The following is a 14619-nucleotide window of genomic DNA, read 5'->3' on the forward strand; positions in this document are numbered from 1 at the left end:
TGTTGTCGCCAGTGGTCGGCGGAAGGTGCACGTGCCCGTCGACCTGGGACCGGACCGCAGCGACGCACGGATGCACGCCAAGACCGTAGGATCCTACGCAGTGCCGTAGGGGACCGCACCGCCACTTCCCAGCAAATTAGGGACACTGTTGCTCCTGGGGTATCGGCGAGGACCATTCGCAACCGTCTCCATGAAGCTGGGCTACGGTCCCGCACACCGTTAGGCCGTCTTCCGCTCACGCCCCAACATCGTGCAGCCCGCCTCCAGTGGTGTCGTGACAGGCGTGAATGGAGGGACGAATGGAGACGTGTCGTCTTCAGCGATGAGAGTCGCTTCTGCCTTGGTGCCAATGATGGTCGTATGCGTGTTTGGCGCCGTGCAGGTGAGCGCCACAATCAGGACTGCATACGACCGAGGCACACAGGGCCAACACCCGGCATCATGGTGTGGGGAGCGATCTCCTACACTGGCCGTACACCACTGGTGATCGTCGAGGGGACACTGAATAGTGCACGGTACATCCAAACCGTCATCGAACCCATCGTTCTACCATTCCTAGACCGGCAAGGGAACTTGCTGTTCCAACAGGACAATGCACGTCCGCATGTATCCCGTGCCACCCAACGTGCTCTAGAAGGTGTAAGTCAACTACCCTGGCCAGCAAGATCTCCGGATCTGTCCCCCATTGAGCATGTTTGGGACTGGATGAAGCGTCGTCTCACGCGGTCTGCACGTCTAGCACGAACGCTGGTCCAACTGAGGCGCCAGGTGGAAATGGCATGGCAAGCCGTTCCACAGGACTACATCCAGCATCTCTACGATCGTCTCCATGGGAGAATAGCAGCCTGCATTGCTGCGAAAGGTGGATATACACTGTACTAGTGCCGACATTGTGCATGCTCCGTTGCCTGTGTCTATGTGCCTGTGGTTCTGTCAGTGTGATCATGTGATGTATCTGACCCCAGGAATGTGTCAATAAAGTTTCCCCTTCCTGGGACAATGAATTCACGGTGTTCTTATTTCAATTTCCAGGAGTGTATATATATAGCAGTTCATGACAAATTTCAAAACTCCGCCATCTCTCTCCCCACATCCACCACTGCTGGCGGCTCACCTCCAACTGCGCAACGCTACGCGCTGTTCACATCCAGCTGCCGCTGCCCAACACTACAATGGCAGACAACAATGCAAACTAGCCACAGACTGCACACAGCACAGCCAGTGATTTTCATACAGAGGTGGCGTTACCAAAAAAACCTAAACAGCCTACTTACAAAAATTACTTCCTTCAGGGTGACTGAAGTCATGGGATAGCGATTTGCACATACAGTATATAGATGGCGGTAGTATCGCGTACACAAAATATAAAAAGGCAGTGCATTAGCGGAGCTATCATTTGTACTCAAGTGATTCATAGGAAGAGGTTTCCGACGTGGTTGTGGCTGCACGCGGGAAATTAACAGACCTTGAACGAGGAATGTTAGTTGGAGATTGACGCGTGGGACATTCCATTTAGAAAATTGTTGGGGAATTCAAAATTCCGAGATCCACAGTGTCAAGAGTGTGCCGAGAATACCACATTTCAGGGAGTACCTCTCACCACGGACAACGCAATCACCGACGGCTTTCACTTAACGACCGAGAGCAGCGGCATTTGCGTAGGTATCCGGTGCTAACAGACAACGAACAGCGCGTGAAATAACTGCAGAAGCCAATGTGGTACGTACGGTGAACGTATCCGTTAGGACAGTACGGTAAAATTTGGCTACTGGGCTATGGCAGCAGGCGACCGACGCGACTGCCTTTGCTAACAGCACGCCATCTCCTGTAGCTCCTCTCCTGGGCTCGTGACTGAATCGGCTGGACCCTAGGCGACTGGAAAACGTGGCCTGATCACAGAGCCCCTTTTTTAGCTGGTTAACAGCTGATGGTAGAATTCGAGTTTGGTGCATACCCCACGAAGCCATGAACCCTAGTTGTCAACAAGGCACTGTGCAAGCTGGTGGTGGCTACACAATGGTGTGGGTTGTGTTTATATGGAATGGAGTTGGTCCTCTGGTTCAACTGAAATGATTATTGACTGGAAATGATTATTTTTGGTTACTTGGAGACCATTTGCAGCCAAACAACGAATGAATTTTAATGGATGACAAAGCACCGTGTCCCAGGCTACAATTGTTCGCAACTCGTTTGAAGAATATTCTGAACAATTCGAGTTAAGGATTTGGCTACCCATGGAACATTTATGGGGCATAATCGAGAGGTCAGGTCGTGCACAAAACCCTGCTCCGGCAACGCTTTCGCAATTATGGACGGCTATAGACGCAGCTTGGCTCAGTATTTTGGCAGTGGGCTTCCAACGAGTTGTTAAGTTCATGCCACGTCGAGTTGCTGCACTATGCTAAGCAAAAGGGGATCCGACGAGATATTATGAGGTATCCCACGACTTTGTCACCTCAGTGTAATTATGGGTAAGCGAGGATTATCGATTCCTATTGGACATTGTGCAAGAGAAATTAATGAAATGAAGCAGGTCACTATGCCGAGAAATCCAACTACTTCTGACAAAAATGTTATTGACTACTCTAAGATTCCATGTGACCTGTGAATCCAAGTACGTCAAAAAAATTTTTCTTTTGCTATGCAAACATCCTAATCGCAAGTACCAGTTCTCTTGGTCGTATCAATGACAGATCTTTCTCAGCATTACTGTGAACGAATAGCCTTTATTTCCTTTTTAATTTCCTCCAGTTTTGCCTGCAGCCTACTCTCTTTTAACATACAGCATATTTTGTTTAATGCTGTTTAACGTTTGTCACTGTTGTGATGGTTTTTTACTTTGGTGTCAGAAAGACATCATGCTACTCGATTGAGACATTTATGTGTTATTTGCACCGAGTTGCTATGCTCTACCTTTCTTCTTCTCAAAATCACAGGAAGTGTGAGGTGTACAGCTGTAGACTTCATCGACGCTTAAAAACGCGGATATGAGTGAACGCTTCGGCTTTCGTCAGAAGCATTTGTGTAAAACTATATGCGCTTTCTCGCAGGGGTAAGCAGGTTGGTTGTAATTAAACTTTCGCTACTTAAGCCAGTGTTGACGGAAAACTATTTACCGTACTGGGTACCGAACTTTATGGGAATGATGTTCCTACTGTATGTTGCTTAATTGGCGTTGTTAGTAATGTTAATGTCATGACTTGCCGTTAGGCGCCGGTACTGGTACGGCGACGTAGGGCTGAAACACAAGCGTCAGTATGCATCACAGCTGCAGACGGTCAATAAAGCTCTAGACAAGGTGGGCAGTTTACTTGTAAAGCTGTTTTATCAAAACAACAGCAATACTTTCGCGAGTATCGACGGTTTGCTCGTGAGGTGACTGGTTACTCTGCAACACATTTGGAGAAGCCGAATTATTGGCCGATCGTTCCATACTGCGCGGCCACCAAGATCATCAGATTTGAACCCGTCTGATTTCTGGCAGTGGGGTTAACTGAAGGACAAGGTTCACCAAGGGCACACTAACACACATCGGAGGTTGAAGATGAGCATAGTGAGAGAGGTAGCCGAAGTCCCACCTGAGCAGTTTCGGGCAGCAGTAGAGCAATCTCTAGTGGGGTTCCAGGCTGTCCTGGATGCATATGATCGTCACACTGAGCAACTTTTGTAGACTGGAACGTAGACATGGTACGCAGTTAACAAATGTTACCTTCTCGTCAGGGAATTAAATGTGTTTCTTCCAATGGTTTATTCTTTATTTCACTTCAGCCTGTCGTTACAAATGCTTCCACAAAGTTACGATCATTCGTTTTTCATCGGCGCCCTCTCAAGTAGCGAAAGTTTGATTATAACCACCCTGTAGTCTTGCCTTCGGTCCCATGCAACATGCAGCAGCTGGGTTGGGGATGACGAATTTAAAACCATCCCGCGCACTCCGTGCCCTCTCGTTGTACATTGAAATGAATGGGTAAAAAGGCCTTTATTATAAGGGAGGCTATGTGATCAAATCACTTCACATACCAGAAACGGTATTTGTACAAGTTGATTGATTCCAGCTGTGTCTCATTGTTATTGCAGTCATAGGATATTACCTTTTCTGGGTTCTGCGAAGAGCGCAATTTTATTTTTCTAAGCATTTAAAATAAGATGGCAATCTTTGCGCCGCTTTGAAATCTTATTAAAATCTGACTGCGTATTGGTGCATCTCTTTCACGTAGTACTTCATTATAGAGTGTGGTTTAAAATTCCCCAAACTTCTAGGAGTTGCAGAAGGGGCATAGTAGATAATATTCTGAGTTGGAACCCATGGACGGAAACGTACCGTTTACGTGCTACAGCCGTTTGAAAACATGTTTCCTAGGTACGTCTGCACCAGGGTAGTCATGGTAGTAGGTGCTTACGTCGGATCGGCTGATATCATTTGACGTCTGTCCTATCTCTCTGACATGGTTCGAGTCTCATTCGCGTGTCTGTGAGCGTTAGAGCAACATGGCAGAGTACACGTTTGCAAAATACATCTACATGATTCTTCTGTGTGACGAAGTTCGCGGTAATGGAAAAGCTGCCCGTCGCCTTTGTCAAGATCGTTATCCACAATGCCCGACTCCATTGCATATCCTCGAGGAAGCCTCGAGGAAGGGTACCTTCATTATTAGCTGGCTTGACAGCGGTGCTCCGAGGAGACGCCGCTCATCCAAATTGGAAGAGGTTGTGCTGCATCACGTTGAAGAGAACCCGTCAATAAGTACACGAGCTATTTCTTGGGGTATTAGTGAGTGAAACTGAAAAACAAGTGATGTACTGGATCACGCCCAATAAATTATTTGTAGAACTGGTCGCGTTACAAACATATTTTCAAATAGTGTTGCACGGAGATGGTATATTTCCGGACATGGGTTCAAATGACTCCAAGCACTGTGGGACTTAACATCTGCGGTCATCAGTCCCCTAGACTTAGAACTAAGTAAACCTAACTAACCTAAGGACATCACACACATCCATGCCCGAAGCAGGATTCGAACCCGCGACCATAGCCGCGTGGTTCCGGACTGAAACGCCTAGAACTGCTCGACCACAACGGCCGTTCCGGACATGGACCCCAATTCAAAATATTGTCTACCCAATCCCTTCTATAAGTACTAGAAGTTTGTAAGGGGAATTTTAGAGCACCCTTAGATAATTCTACCATCTGAAGAAGTCTCAGATAACTGTTAACACCAAGTGTTTCTGAAAGGACTTACCAATTTTGAAAATTTGTGTAGTGCATTTATTCATATGATTTATTGACATGATTCTGGTGTCATTTTATCAAAGTTCGTAAAATGTTTACCTTATAGCTAAATAGTTTGAATGATTTCATTAGGTATGTGCCAAACTTCCCATCTGAATCCGACTTTTTGCTAAACTCCCTGCACCATGTCAGACGTAACTTGTTCAACTGCGCTGTTGACTGTTGCTCTAAATTTTGCCAGATAAGTCGGTAAGCTTGGTACAAGCACGGCATTTTTGATGAAGTGTCGGGTGCTGTGAATATGGCGGACATGCAATCGGCACATCGGCTGGTCAACACCGCCGGAGAAAACAGTACACCCTCTTAGAGGTTTCCAATTCACTCAAGATCTGTTGTTGCAGCAGTGCCCATGGAGTACACAAAATCATTACATTTACAGATCAATAGCTCAAGCGGTTTTGATGTAACAGGTATCAAAAATGCTGAAATGTGTGTGAAATCTTATGGGACTTAACTGCTAAGGTCATCAGTCCCTAAGCTTACACACTACTTAGCCTAAATTACCCTAAGTACAAACACACACACCCATGCCCCGAGGGAGGACTCGAACCTCCGCCGGGACCAGCCGTACAGTCCAAGACTGCAGCGCCCCAGACCGCTCGGCTAATCCCGCGCAGCGTAACAGGTATCTACACATGCTGAAATACCCATATTAGTACATGGTGTGGCCCCCACGGGTGGCAATGCAGGTGCTGAGTCTCGCATCCAGTCGATGGTACAGATGGCGAATACTGTCCTGGGATGCGTTACGCCACGCGGTCTTAACCTCTTCATGTAGATCTGTAAGAGTTATTAGATGAGTCACTTCTCGTCCCATCATACACCACACATGCTCGGATCGAGACAGGTCTGGAGATCGTGCTGGCCAAGGAAGTTGTTGCACGTCTTGCAGAGCACTTTGAGTTTCACAGGCAGTGGGCGAGCATTACCCTGTTGGAACAACACATCACCTTTCTGATGCGTGTTAACAACAGTCGGTACATACCGAGCGCTGGTTATCGTCCCCTCCAGTAACGCCAAAGGTGAATGAGAGTTGTGGAGTATGGCAACCTAGACTATAAGGCCTCGGACAGGGCCAGCATGTCCTGGACCAATGCGCTCTACACTTGCGTGCAGACAGGATCTGCTTTTATCGCTGAAGATCACGGCGCGTCATTCCATCTTCCAAGTGATTCTCTGGGGGCACCAGTCGAGCCGTACACGACGATGCTGTGGCGTGAACAAAAGGCGAGCTAGAGGTGTGCGTGTCTGTAGTACCATTGCTAAGAATGGGTTCGCAACAGTTCATGTTGACATACCTGAGCTCTTTTATCTGTGCTGTGGTAGCTGTACAATCTGTCACTGGTGCCCTTACACTACGAAGATCCTGGCGGGTGTCTGTGTTGCGTGATCAGCCAGAACCTCGTCTATGAGCGTGAGAACGTTCACGTGACCACTGATACCAGCGGCGTTGCACAACTGGCGCAGCACCTCCTACTTGTGTGTCAATTCTTTAAAAGGACCATCCCGCCACTCGGAAGGCCACAATTTGATCCCTTTCAAACGCGCTCAGTTGGCTGTAGGAAGCGAGAGTGCGTTTCCGTGGCACGGTTGCCTGCTTGCGTCACACGTTTGCAGCACACTGAGCCTCCCGGCTGTGAGCGTTCCCTAGTAAAGGGTAGACACAGATGGCGCTCTGGTAGCTAGGCCACTACGGACGACGTTGAAAACGTTATCAGTACATTTACATCGGATCAAAATCGGCGTCCTCTTTCCACGTGTATTACATTTTGTTCCGGCAGTGTATTTACATGGGAAGCGATAATTGAGGAAATCCCAGACATCGATGAGGTAGTGCCATCTTGCATAAAGTGTACATACGTTCTTGGTCAACCTCGTAAGTCAGCGAGATTAAAAGGTTTAAAAAAATTTCGTTTATTGCTTTCTCTTGGAAAAAGAAGGGGCTGTAAACTTTGCTATTGCTCAGTGCACAAATATGATAACTTCTGGGGTTTCACGAACATGTTTTAAGATTCGTCGTGGAATTTCATTGCCCCAAATCCTACACTTATGTTTATTAACTTTACCACTTAAGTGAAAAGTCGACTCATCCCTAAAGATAATCTTTTCAGTGAAAACTCTGTCTTTATCCACCCTCAGAGGAGGAGGAGGAGATTAGTGTTTAACGTCCCGTCGACAACGAGGTCATTAGAGACGGAGCGCAAGCTCGGGTGAGGAAAGGATGGGGAAGGAAATCGGCCGTGACCTTTTAAAGGAACCATCCCGGCATTTGCCTGTAGCGATTTAGAGAAATCACGGAAAACCTAAATCAGGATGGCCGGAGACGGGATTGAACCGTCGTCCTCCCGAATGCGAGTCCAGTGTGCTAACCTTATCCACCCTCAGATTTCAAGAAGAGTATAATAATTCCAGTCACAAAGAAAGCAGGTGTTGACGGATGCGAAAATTACCGAACTATCAGCTTAATAATTCACGACTGCAAAATACTAACGCGAATTCTTTACAGACGAATGGAAAAACTGGTAGAAACCAACCTCGGGGAAGATCAGTCTGGATTCCGTAGAAATATTGGAATATGGAGGCAATACTGACCCTACGACTTATCTTAGAAATTAGATTAAGGAAAGGCAATCCTACGTTTCTAGCATTTGTAGACTTAGAGAAAGCTTTTGACAATGTTAATTGGAATAATCTCTTTCGAATTCTAAAGGTGGCAGGGATAAAATACAGGGAGCGAAAGGCTATTTACAATTTGTACAGAAACCAGACGGCAGTTATAAGAGTCGAGGGACATGAAAGGGAAGCAGTGGTTGGGAAGGGAGTGATACAGATTATAGCCTCTCCCAGATGTCATTCAATCTGTATATTGAGCAAGCAGTAATGGAAACAAAAGAAAAATTCGGAGTGGGTATTAAAATCCATGGAGAAGAAATAAAGTCTTTGAGGTTTGCCGATGACATTGAAATTCTGTCAGAGACAGCAAAGGACTTGGAAGAGCAGTTGAACGGAATGGAGAGTGTCTTGAAAGGAGGATATAAGATGAACATCAACAAAAGCAAAACGAGGATAATGGAATGTAGTCGAATTAAGTCGGGTGATTCTGAGGGAATTATATTAGGAAATAAGACACTTAAAGTAGTAAAGGAGCTTTGCTATTTGGGGAGCAAGATAACTGATGATGGTCGAAGTAGAGAGGATATAAAATGTAGACTGGCAATGGCAAAGGAGAAATTTGTTAACATCGAGTATAGATTTAAGTGTCCGGAAGTCGTTCCTGAAAGTATTTGTATGGAGTGTAGCCATGTATGTAAGTAAAACATGGACAATAGTTTGGACAAGAAGAGAATAGTAGCTTTCGAAATGTGGTGCTACAGAAGAACGCTGCAGATCAGATGGGTAGATCACATAACTAATGAGGAGGTACTGAACAGAATTGGGGAGAAGTGGAGTTTGAGGCACAACTTGACTAGAAGAAGGGATCAGTTGGTAGGAGATGTTCTGAGGCATCAAGGGATCACCAATTTAGTATTGGAGGACAGCGTGGAGGGTAAAAATCGTAGAGGGAGACCAAGAGATGAGTACAGTAAGCAGATTCAGAAGGATGTAGGTTGCAGTAGGTACTGGGAGATGAAGAAGCTTGCACAGGATAGAGTAGCATGGAGAGCTGCATCAAACCAGTCTCAGGACTGAAGACCACAACAGCAACAACATCCACCTGATATAACGTTTCCCTACAAAAGCCCTTCCGAGTAATACTAGCAGTATCTTTTCTTGCTTAATTGTTGGTTTGTACTGTTCGTGATGCAAATGTCTTCTTAACACACGCCAGTCACACCTCGCGAGAAGAATTCCGGTCGATTTTTTAGGACTGTTAACAAAGCTTTATCTCACTTGCTCTGCAGCCTTCTGAGACACGCGTGGTCAACCCCGAGGATCTTTTTGTGACCTACCGAGAACCCAGTCGCAACAAATCACCTACGGCACTCATAAACGGTAGGCATACTTGGAGGATCAACGGCCGTTGTGGCCGAACGGTTCTAGGCGCTTCAGTCCGGTACCACGCTGCTGCTACAGTCGCAGGTTCGAATCCCGCCTCGGGCATGGATGTGTGTGCTGTCCTTAGGTTAGATAGGTTTAAGTAGTTTTAAGTCTAGGGGGCTGATGACCTCAGATGTTAAGTCCCATAGTGCTCAGAGCCATTTGAACTTGGAGGATCTTCTCTGTAATCCGTGCGAAAATTGCGTTGCGCAGTTACCGCAGACTTCAAAGCCTTGAAGCAAAAACACACAGCGAGCACGCCTGGGACCAATGAAGGTAGCCATGTTTACTACAACTGTCACTAGAGCCTTCAGTGATGTGATTTGTACCAGCGAATACATTAGTCGAGATCTGATCCATTTTCCTACAAAATTAAACCAGGCCTAGGGCTGTCTATCGTATGAATACGTAGTTATACATTTTCAAAGTTTTAAATTCCTTTTGGAGACATCCTGTCTGCCAAGTTAGTTTTCAAGATTCATTGGCGTATTTGTTATTTTTCATCCTTTGTTGTATACAGGATATACAACGATATATGACAGTTTACATATCATAATACAATGAAAATAACATTTACAAACAAACTAATTTGTATCTAAGGGTTCAAAGAATAATGAAATACAAATAACGCATATAATAAAAGAATAACATTTTCATGCTTCAAGAAACTCATTTAATGATTACAAGCAGTGTTCAACCAAGCGGGCTTTTACCTGAATTTAGTTTGTTTACTGCCTTATAAAAATTTCATGGGGCCAAGTAAGGCACTGTATAGTTTGATGCTAGGGTGCAGGATTCCATTCTGAAATAGTGTTGTTCTTGCTTTTTGTAAATTTTTTCTTTGTTTTGTCTTGTGTTGTAATAATTTACTTTGTAATGCTGATAAATTTGCAAGTATTTTACATTAATTTTCCTTTTCATGTGCATCACATTTTCAAAAATGGATGTGTAAAAGTAAGAGGCAAGAGACTTTTTTTAAAGAATGACCTGCAGAATTTTCCTTGGTTTACATTTCCTTTTACTCTTATCATTCTCTTCTATAGTCTGAAAGATTTTTTGCTGAGAGCACTGTTTCCTCAGTACAATAGATCATAAATAACTATTAAGTGGACAAGTTCGAAACACACGCATCTGAGTGTGTCACTTCTTGTGCAGTTTCTTAATGATCTCATCATGTAACAGACTGAACTTAATTTTTTACTTAGCTATTTGAAGTTTCTGTTGTTTCCGAAGATCCAAGAATCGTATATAATTTGTCTTTATGGTTCCAGAATAAGATTTTCACTCTGCAGCAGAGTGTGCACTGATATGAAACTTCCTGACAGATTAAAACTGCGTGCCGGATCGAGACTCGAACTCGGACCATTGCCTCTCGCGGGCAAGTGCTCTACCTTCTGAGCTACCCAAGCACGACTCACACCACCTCCTCACAGCTTTACTTCCGCTAGTACCTCGTCTCCTAGATTCCAAACTTCACAGAAGCTCTCCTGCGAACCTTGCAGAACTGGCACTCCTGGAAGAAAGGATATTGCGAAGACATGGCTTAGCCACAGCCTGGGGGATGTTTCCAGAATGAGATTTTCACTCGCTGCAGCAGGGTGTGCGCTGATATGAAACTTCCTGGCAGATTAAAACTGTGTAAGTCTCGGTCCAGCACATAGTTTTAATCTGTTTTGTTTTTTTTCCTTTATTGTTATTTCATGCCTCAGCTGAGGTGGACCAGCAGTGGCCTAGATACGCCGCTCTTCGCCAAAAGACACAACATATATACACAAAAGACATAGAAAATATAAAAACATGGTAGACACATGATGAACACTGCACAAGAAATCAGAAGTCGTTCAACAGAAGGCACTGTACATGAGGGGTGGCACCAGTTGAACAGATGAAGACATCCAGGTGGAGACGCGAATGTAGTAGGAAACACTGATGAAAACACCGTACACAAAAGGAGAGACACTGATATGCATGGAAACACTGGGACGATCATCAGTGAAGCACTCACACTGACGAAGGGGGGGGGGGTGCCTCCAGGTCAAAGGGAGAGGTGGGGGTGCCTCCAGGTCAAAGGGAGAGGTTGGAGGGCGGTAAGGAGGGGGTGGAACCAGTGGGAGAAAGAAGGGAGAGTGGGGGCGGGGGCGGGGGAAGAGAGAGGAGAGGGTTTGGCAGCCTGGGGAGAGGGGTGGAAGCGGGAGACATGGGAGAGAGTATGGGAGAAAAAGGAAGGTGAGAAGGGAGAGAGGGATCCCTGGGGGAAAGGGAGGGTGACAGGAGGGGAGAGTCAGAGCTGGTAGGAGGGGTAGATGGATGGGATAAGGACATCATCAGGGAGGGGGAGTTGGCAGAAGCCACCTTGGGAAAGGGTATGGAAGGTGTGAAGAATGAGAACAGATGGGATGCAAGAATACAGGCACGGCAGTGGGCTGGGATGGGCGAGGATGGAAGAGACGAGTGAGTGTGGGGGACTTTAATCTGCCAGGAAGTTTCTTTATGGTTGTTTGACTACACAGTTCGATGTGAGAAGACAATGGAGTTCTGTTCTGGATTGTGTTTGCGTCCACAGCAGCAACTGAATGTGGCGCTATCTGCGGATTCACAAGTGTGTTTCACCAGCGATTCTTCGGCGCTGCTAGTACAATCTCTTTTTTGTACTATCTTTAAATATTAAGTCATTGACATTGAGCAGGAACAAGATAGGACGTAGAAGAGATCTTATGGGACACAATTTTTTACGTGGCGATCGCGCAGATTCGGTGCTACGGACAAGAGCTAATGTACGTATGCTGAGATAGACAACCCTGGCCTGGGAACAGATGAATGAAAATGTTGTAGGAAGCGGGTTACCTGTGAGGTGGCTGGCGTGAGCGAGGACGGGGCGGTGGGGAGCTCGCTGCTGGACAGCGACTTGAGGCGGTCAGCGTGCGACAGGGGGCAGGGCTGCGCCGGCGACGGCGACGACGAGGGCGTCAGGCACTCCACAGAGCTCCACTTGCCCAGCAGGCGCGCCAGCAGCCGGTTCGTGGGCGGCGCCTCCCGCTCCCTCTGCGGCTTCTTCTTCTTCTTCCGCGGCTCCCGGCTGTACACACGCCCAACAACCATCTCAGCGTCTGCACTTAAGAGAAACCTCTCGAGTGAGATGTCGCGGAAGGCCAATGACGTTTGCGGCATTAGACGCCCTCCCTCTCCCGCCTCACACATTTTGTCTGCCACGCACACATAGTTTTGACTGTTAATCGCAACAGGGGGCGGCCCTGCAGGTATCCAACGGTAAGCACAGCATGAGGCTACGGAGCGTTGTTGAACTGCTTAGTCGACGAGTAACTCACAACAGTGAGTGCTACAGTGCTAGTGCTGTTGATACAAAACAGAGCAACGGCAACGATAAACGAAGCAAACATTGCATTATATCTGCAACAAAAGTTGCCGAAGTTGACATTTCGTCAGAAAGGAAACCGAGAAATTTCGTAGAGTGAGAAAGAAGTTGCAGACAAAATATTGGCTTTTCTGCAAGATGAGCCAGTGGAATGCGTGGTGTTGTATGCGCTCGACTGTGCGGACAATGTCATGAGACGTATAATGATGACGATATCTGCTTAACAACTGAAAGTGATACTGAAAAAGGTGTCGAGGCATGTAGTTCATCATCCCTGTCGGAGAGGGTGCCACAAATCCCGCCTCCAGCGAAACGTAGTAAAGGACGACGGTTGTCCAAGGAGCGGGTACTAAAAATAATTACGTACTTGGAAGATCTTCCACAACATAGTAAAAAAATAATTAGAGCAGATTTCGAATAAGACTGCAGCAATACGACCGCGTTGTGCGTAAGAAAAACTACGGATATTTAAGGGAGGACAAGACGTACTTGTTGCAAAAACTGCTGCTTGCGCGTTTACAGGATGTGCGTGATCGTGACCTACTACGTTATACACATCGAATTCCAGTGATTTCAAGGACAGCAGTGGATGGTTGCATAACACTGCTACAAAATTGGAAGACGTAAGATAACGAAATTTCAAACAAAGCGTCAACTTGACGATGCACAGCAAGCTGCGGAATCGGCCAGAAAATTTGTGGATGACATAAACAAACTTATCCCATAGTTCAGTGAAGAGTTTGTTTTCAACTTCGACCAATCTTGATTTGAAGAGAAAATGTATATGAAAGGAACCCTGGGAATTAGAGGTACCTAGAGAGTTGTATCAAGACCAACTAGCAAAAGTGACTTAACGCATTCGTATGCAATTATGCCAACTCTTAATCTACATAGTACATTAGCTAGACAGTTCTTTATTGAAATGATAATTAAATCACTACCTTAAGCTGTCGCCAAGCGTTGATATACATCAACGGGGACCGTTGAAAATGTGTCTCCTGACCAGGACTTGAACCTGGGATCTCCTGCTCACATGGCAGACGCTCTATCCATCTGAGCCAGCGAGGGCACACAGGATAGTGCGACTGCAGGGATTTATCCCTTGAACGCTCCCCATGAGACCCACATTCCCAACTTAATGTCCACACACTACATTCGTAGTGCCCCTGCCCACTACACTCATTACTCGCGGCAGACAATCTTACCGAGTCCCGAATGAGTTCGGGCAATGCGTATGCATCCGCACAGAAGAAGGAGGTTAATGGTCTGTTAGCCTTAACTATATTGAGATGGTATCTGTTCTTTCGGGCCGCGCGGGAGTAGCCGAGCGGTGTAAGGCGCTGCAGTCATGGACTGTGCGGCTGGTCCCGGCGGAGGATCGAGTCCTCCCTCGGGCATGGGTGTGTGTGTTTGTCCTTAGGATAATTTAGGTTAAGTAGTGTGTTAGCTTAGGGACTGATGACCTTAGCAGTTGAGTCCCATAAGATTTCACACACATTTGAACTTTTTTTTTTGTTCTTTCGGGCATGTCTGAAAGAACATATTCAACTGTCCCCGTTGATGTATATCAACGCCTGTCGACAGCTTAAGGTATTGATTTAATTATCATTTCATTCTAGAGAGCTGCTTGGTTACCGATGGTATCTCCATATACAGGGTGAGTCACCTAACATTACCGCTGGATATATTTCGTAAACCACATCAAATACTGACGAATCGATTCCACAGACCGAACGTGAGGAGAGGGGCTAGTGTAATTGTTTAATACAAACCATAAAAAAATGCACGGAAGTATGTTTTTTAACACAAACCTACGTTTTTTTAATGGAACCCCGTTAGTTTTGTTAGCACATCTGAACATATAAACAAATACGTAATCTGTGCCGTTTGTTGCATTGTAAAATGTTAATTACATCCG

The 14619-nt window shown here is 46.0% G+C and overlaps 1 protein-coding gene across 1 annotated transcript in view; it reads right to left on the reverse strand.

The window, feature by feature from the left end:
• LOC126260460 (uncharacterized) overlaps window positions 1–14619 on the reverse strand; it is a 75736-nt gene that overhangs the window by 32377 nt on the left and 28740 nt on the right. Inside the window, exon 3 of the mRNA XM_049957789.1 lies at window positions 12173–12404. Coding sequence (XP_049813746.1) covers window positions 12173–12404 — 232 coding nt within the window. The remainder of the gene's footprint in view (window positions 1–12172; window positions 12405–14619) is intronic.

This window comes from Schistocerca nitens, chromosome 5, assembly GCF_023898315.1.
Source record: "Schistocerca nitens isolate TAMUIC-IGC-003100 chromosome 5, iqSchNite1.1, whole genome shotgun sequence".
Classification (NCBI taxonomy): domain Eukaryota; kingdom Metazoa; phylum Arthropoda; class Insecta; order Orthoptera; family Acrididae; genus Schistocerca; species Schistocerca nitens.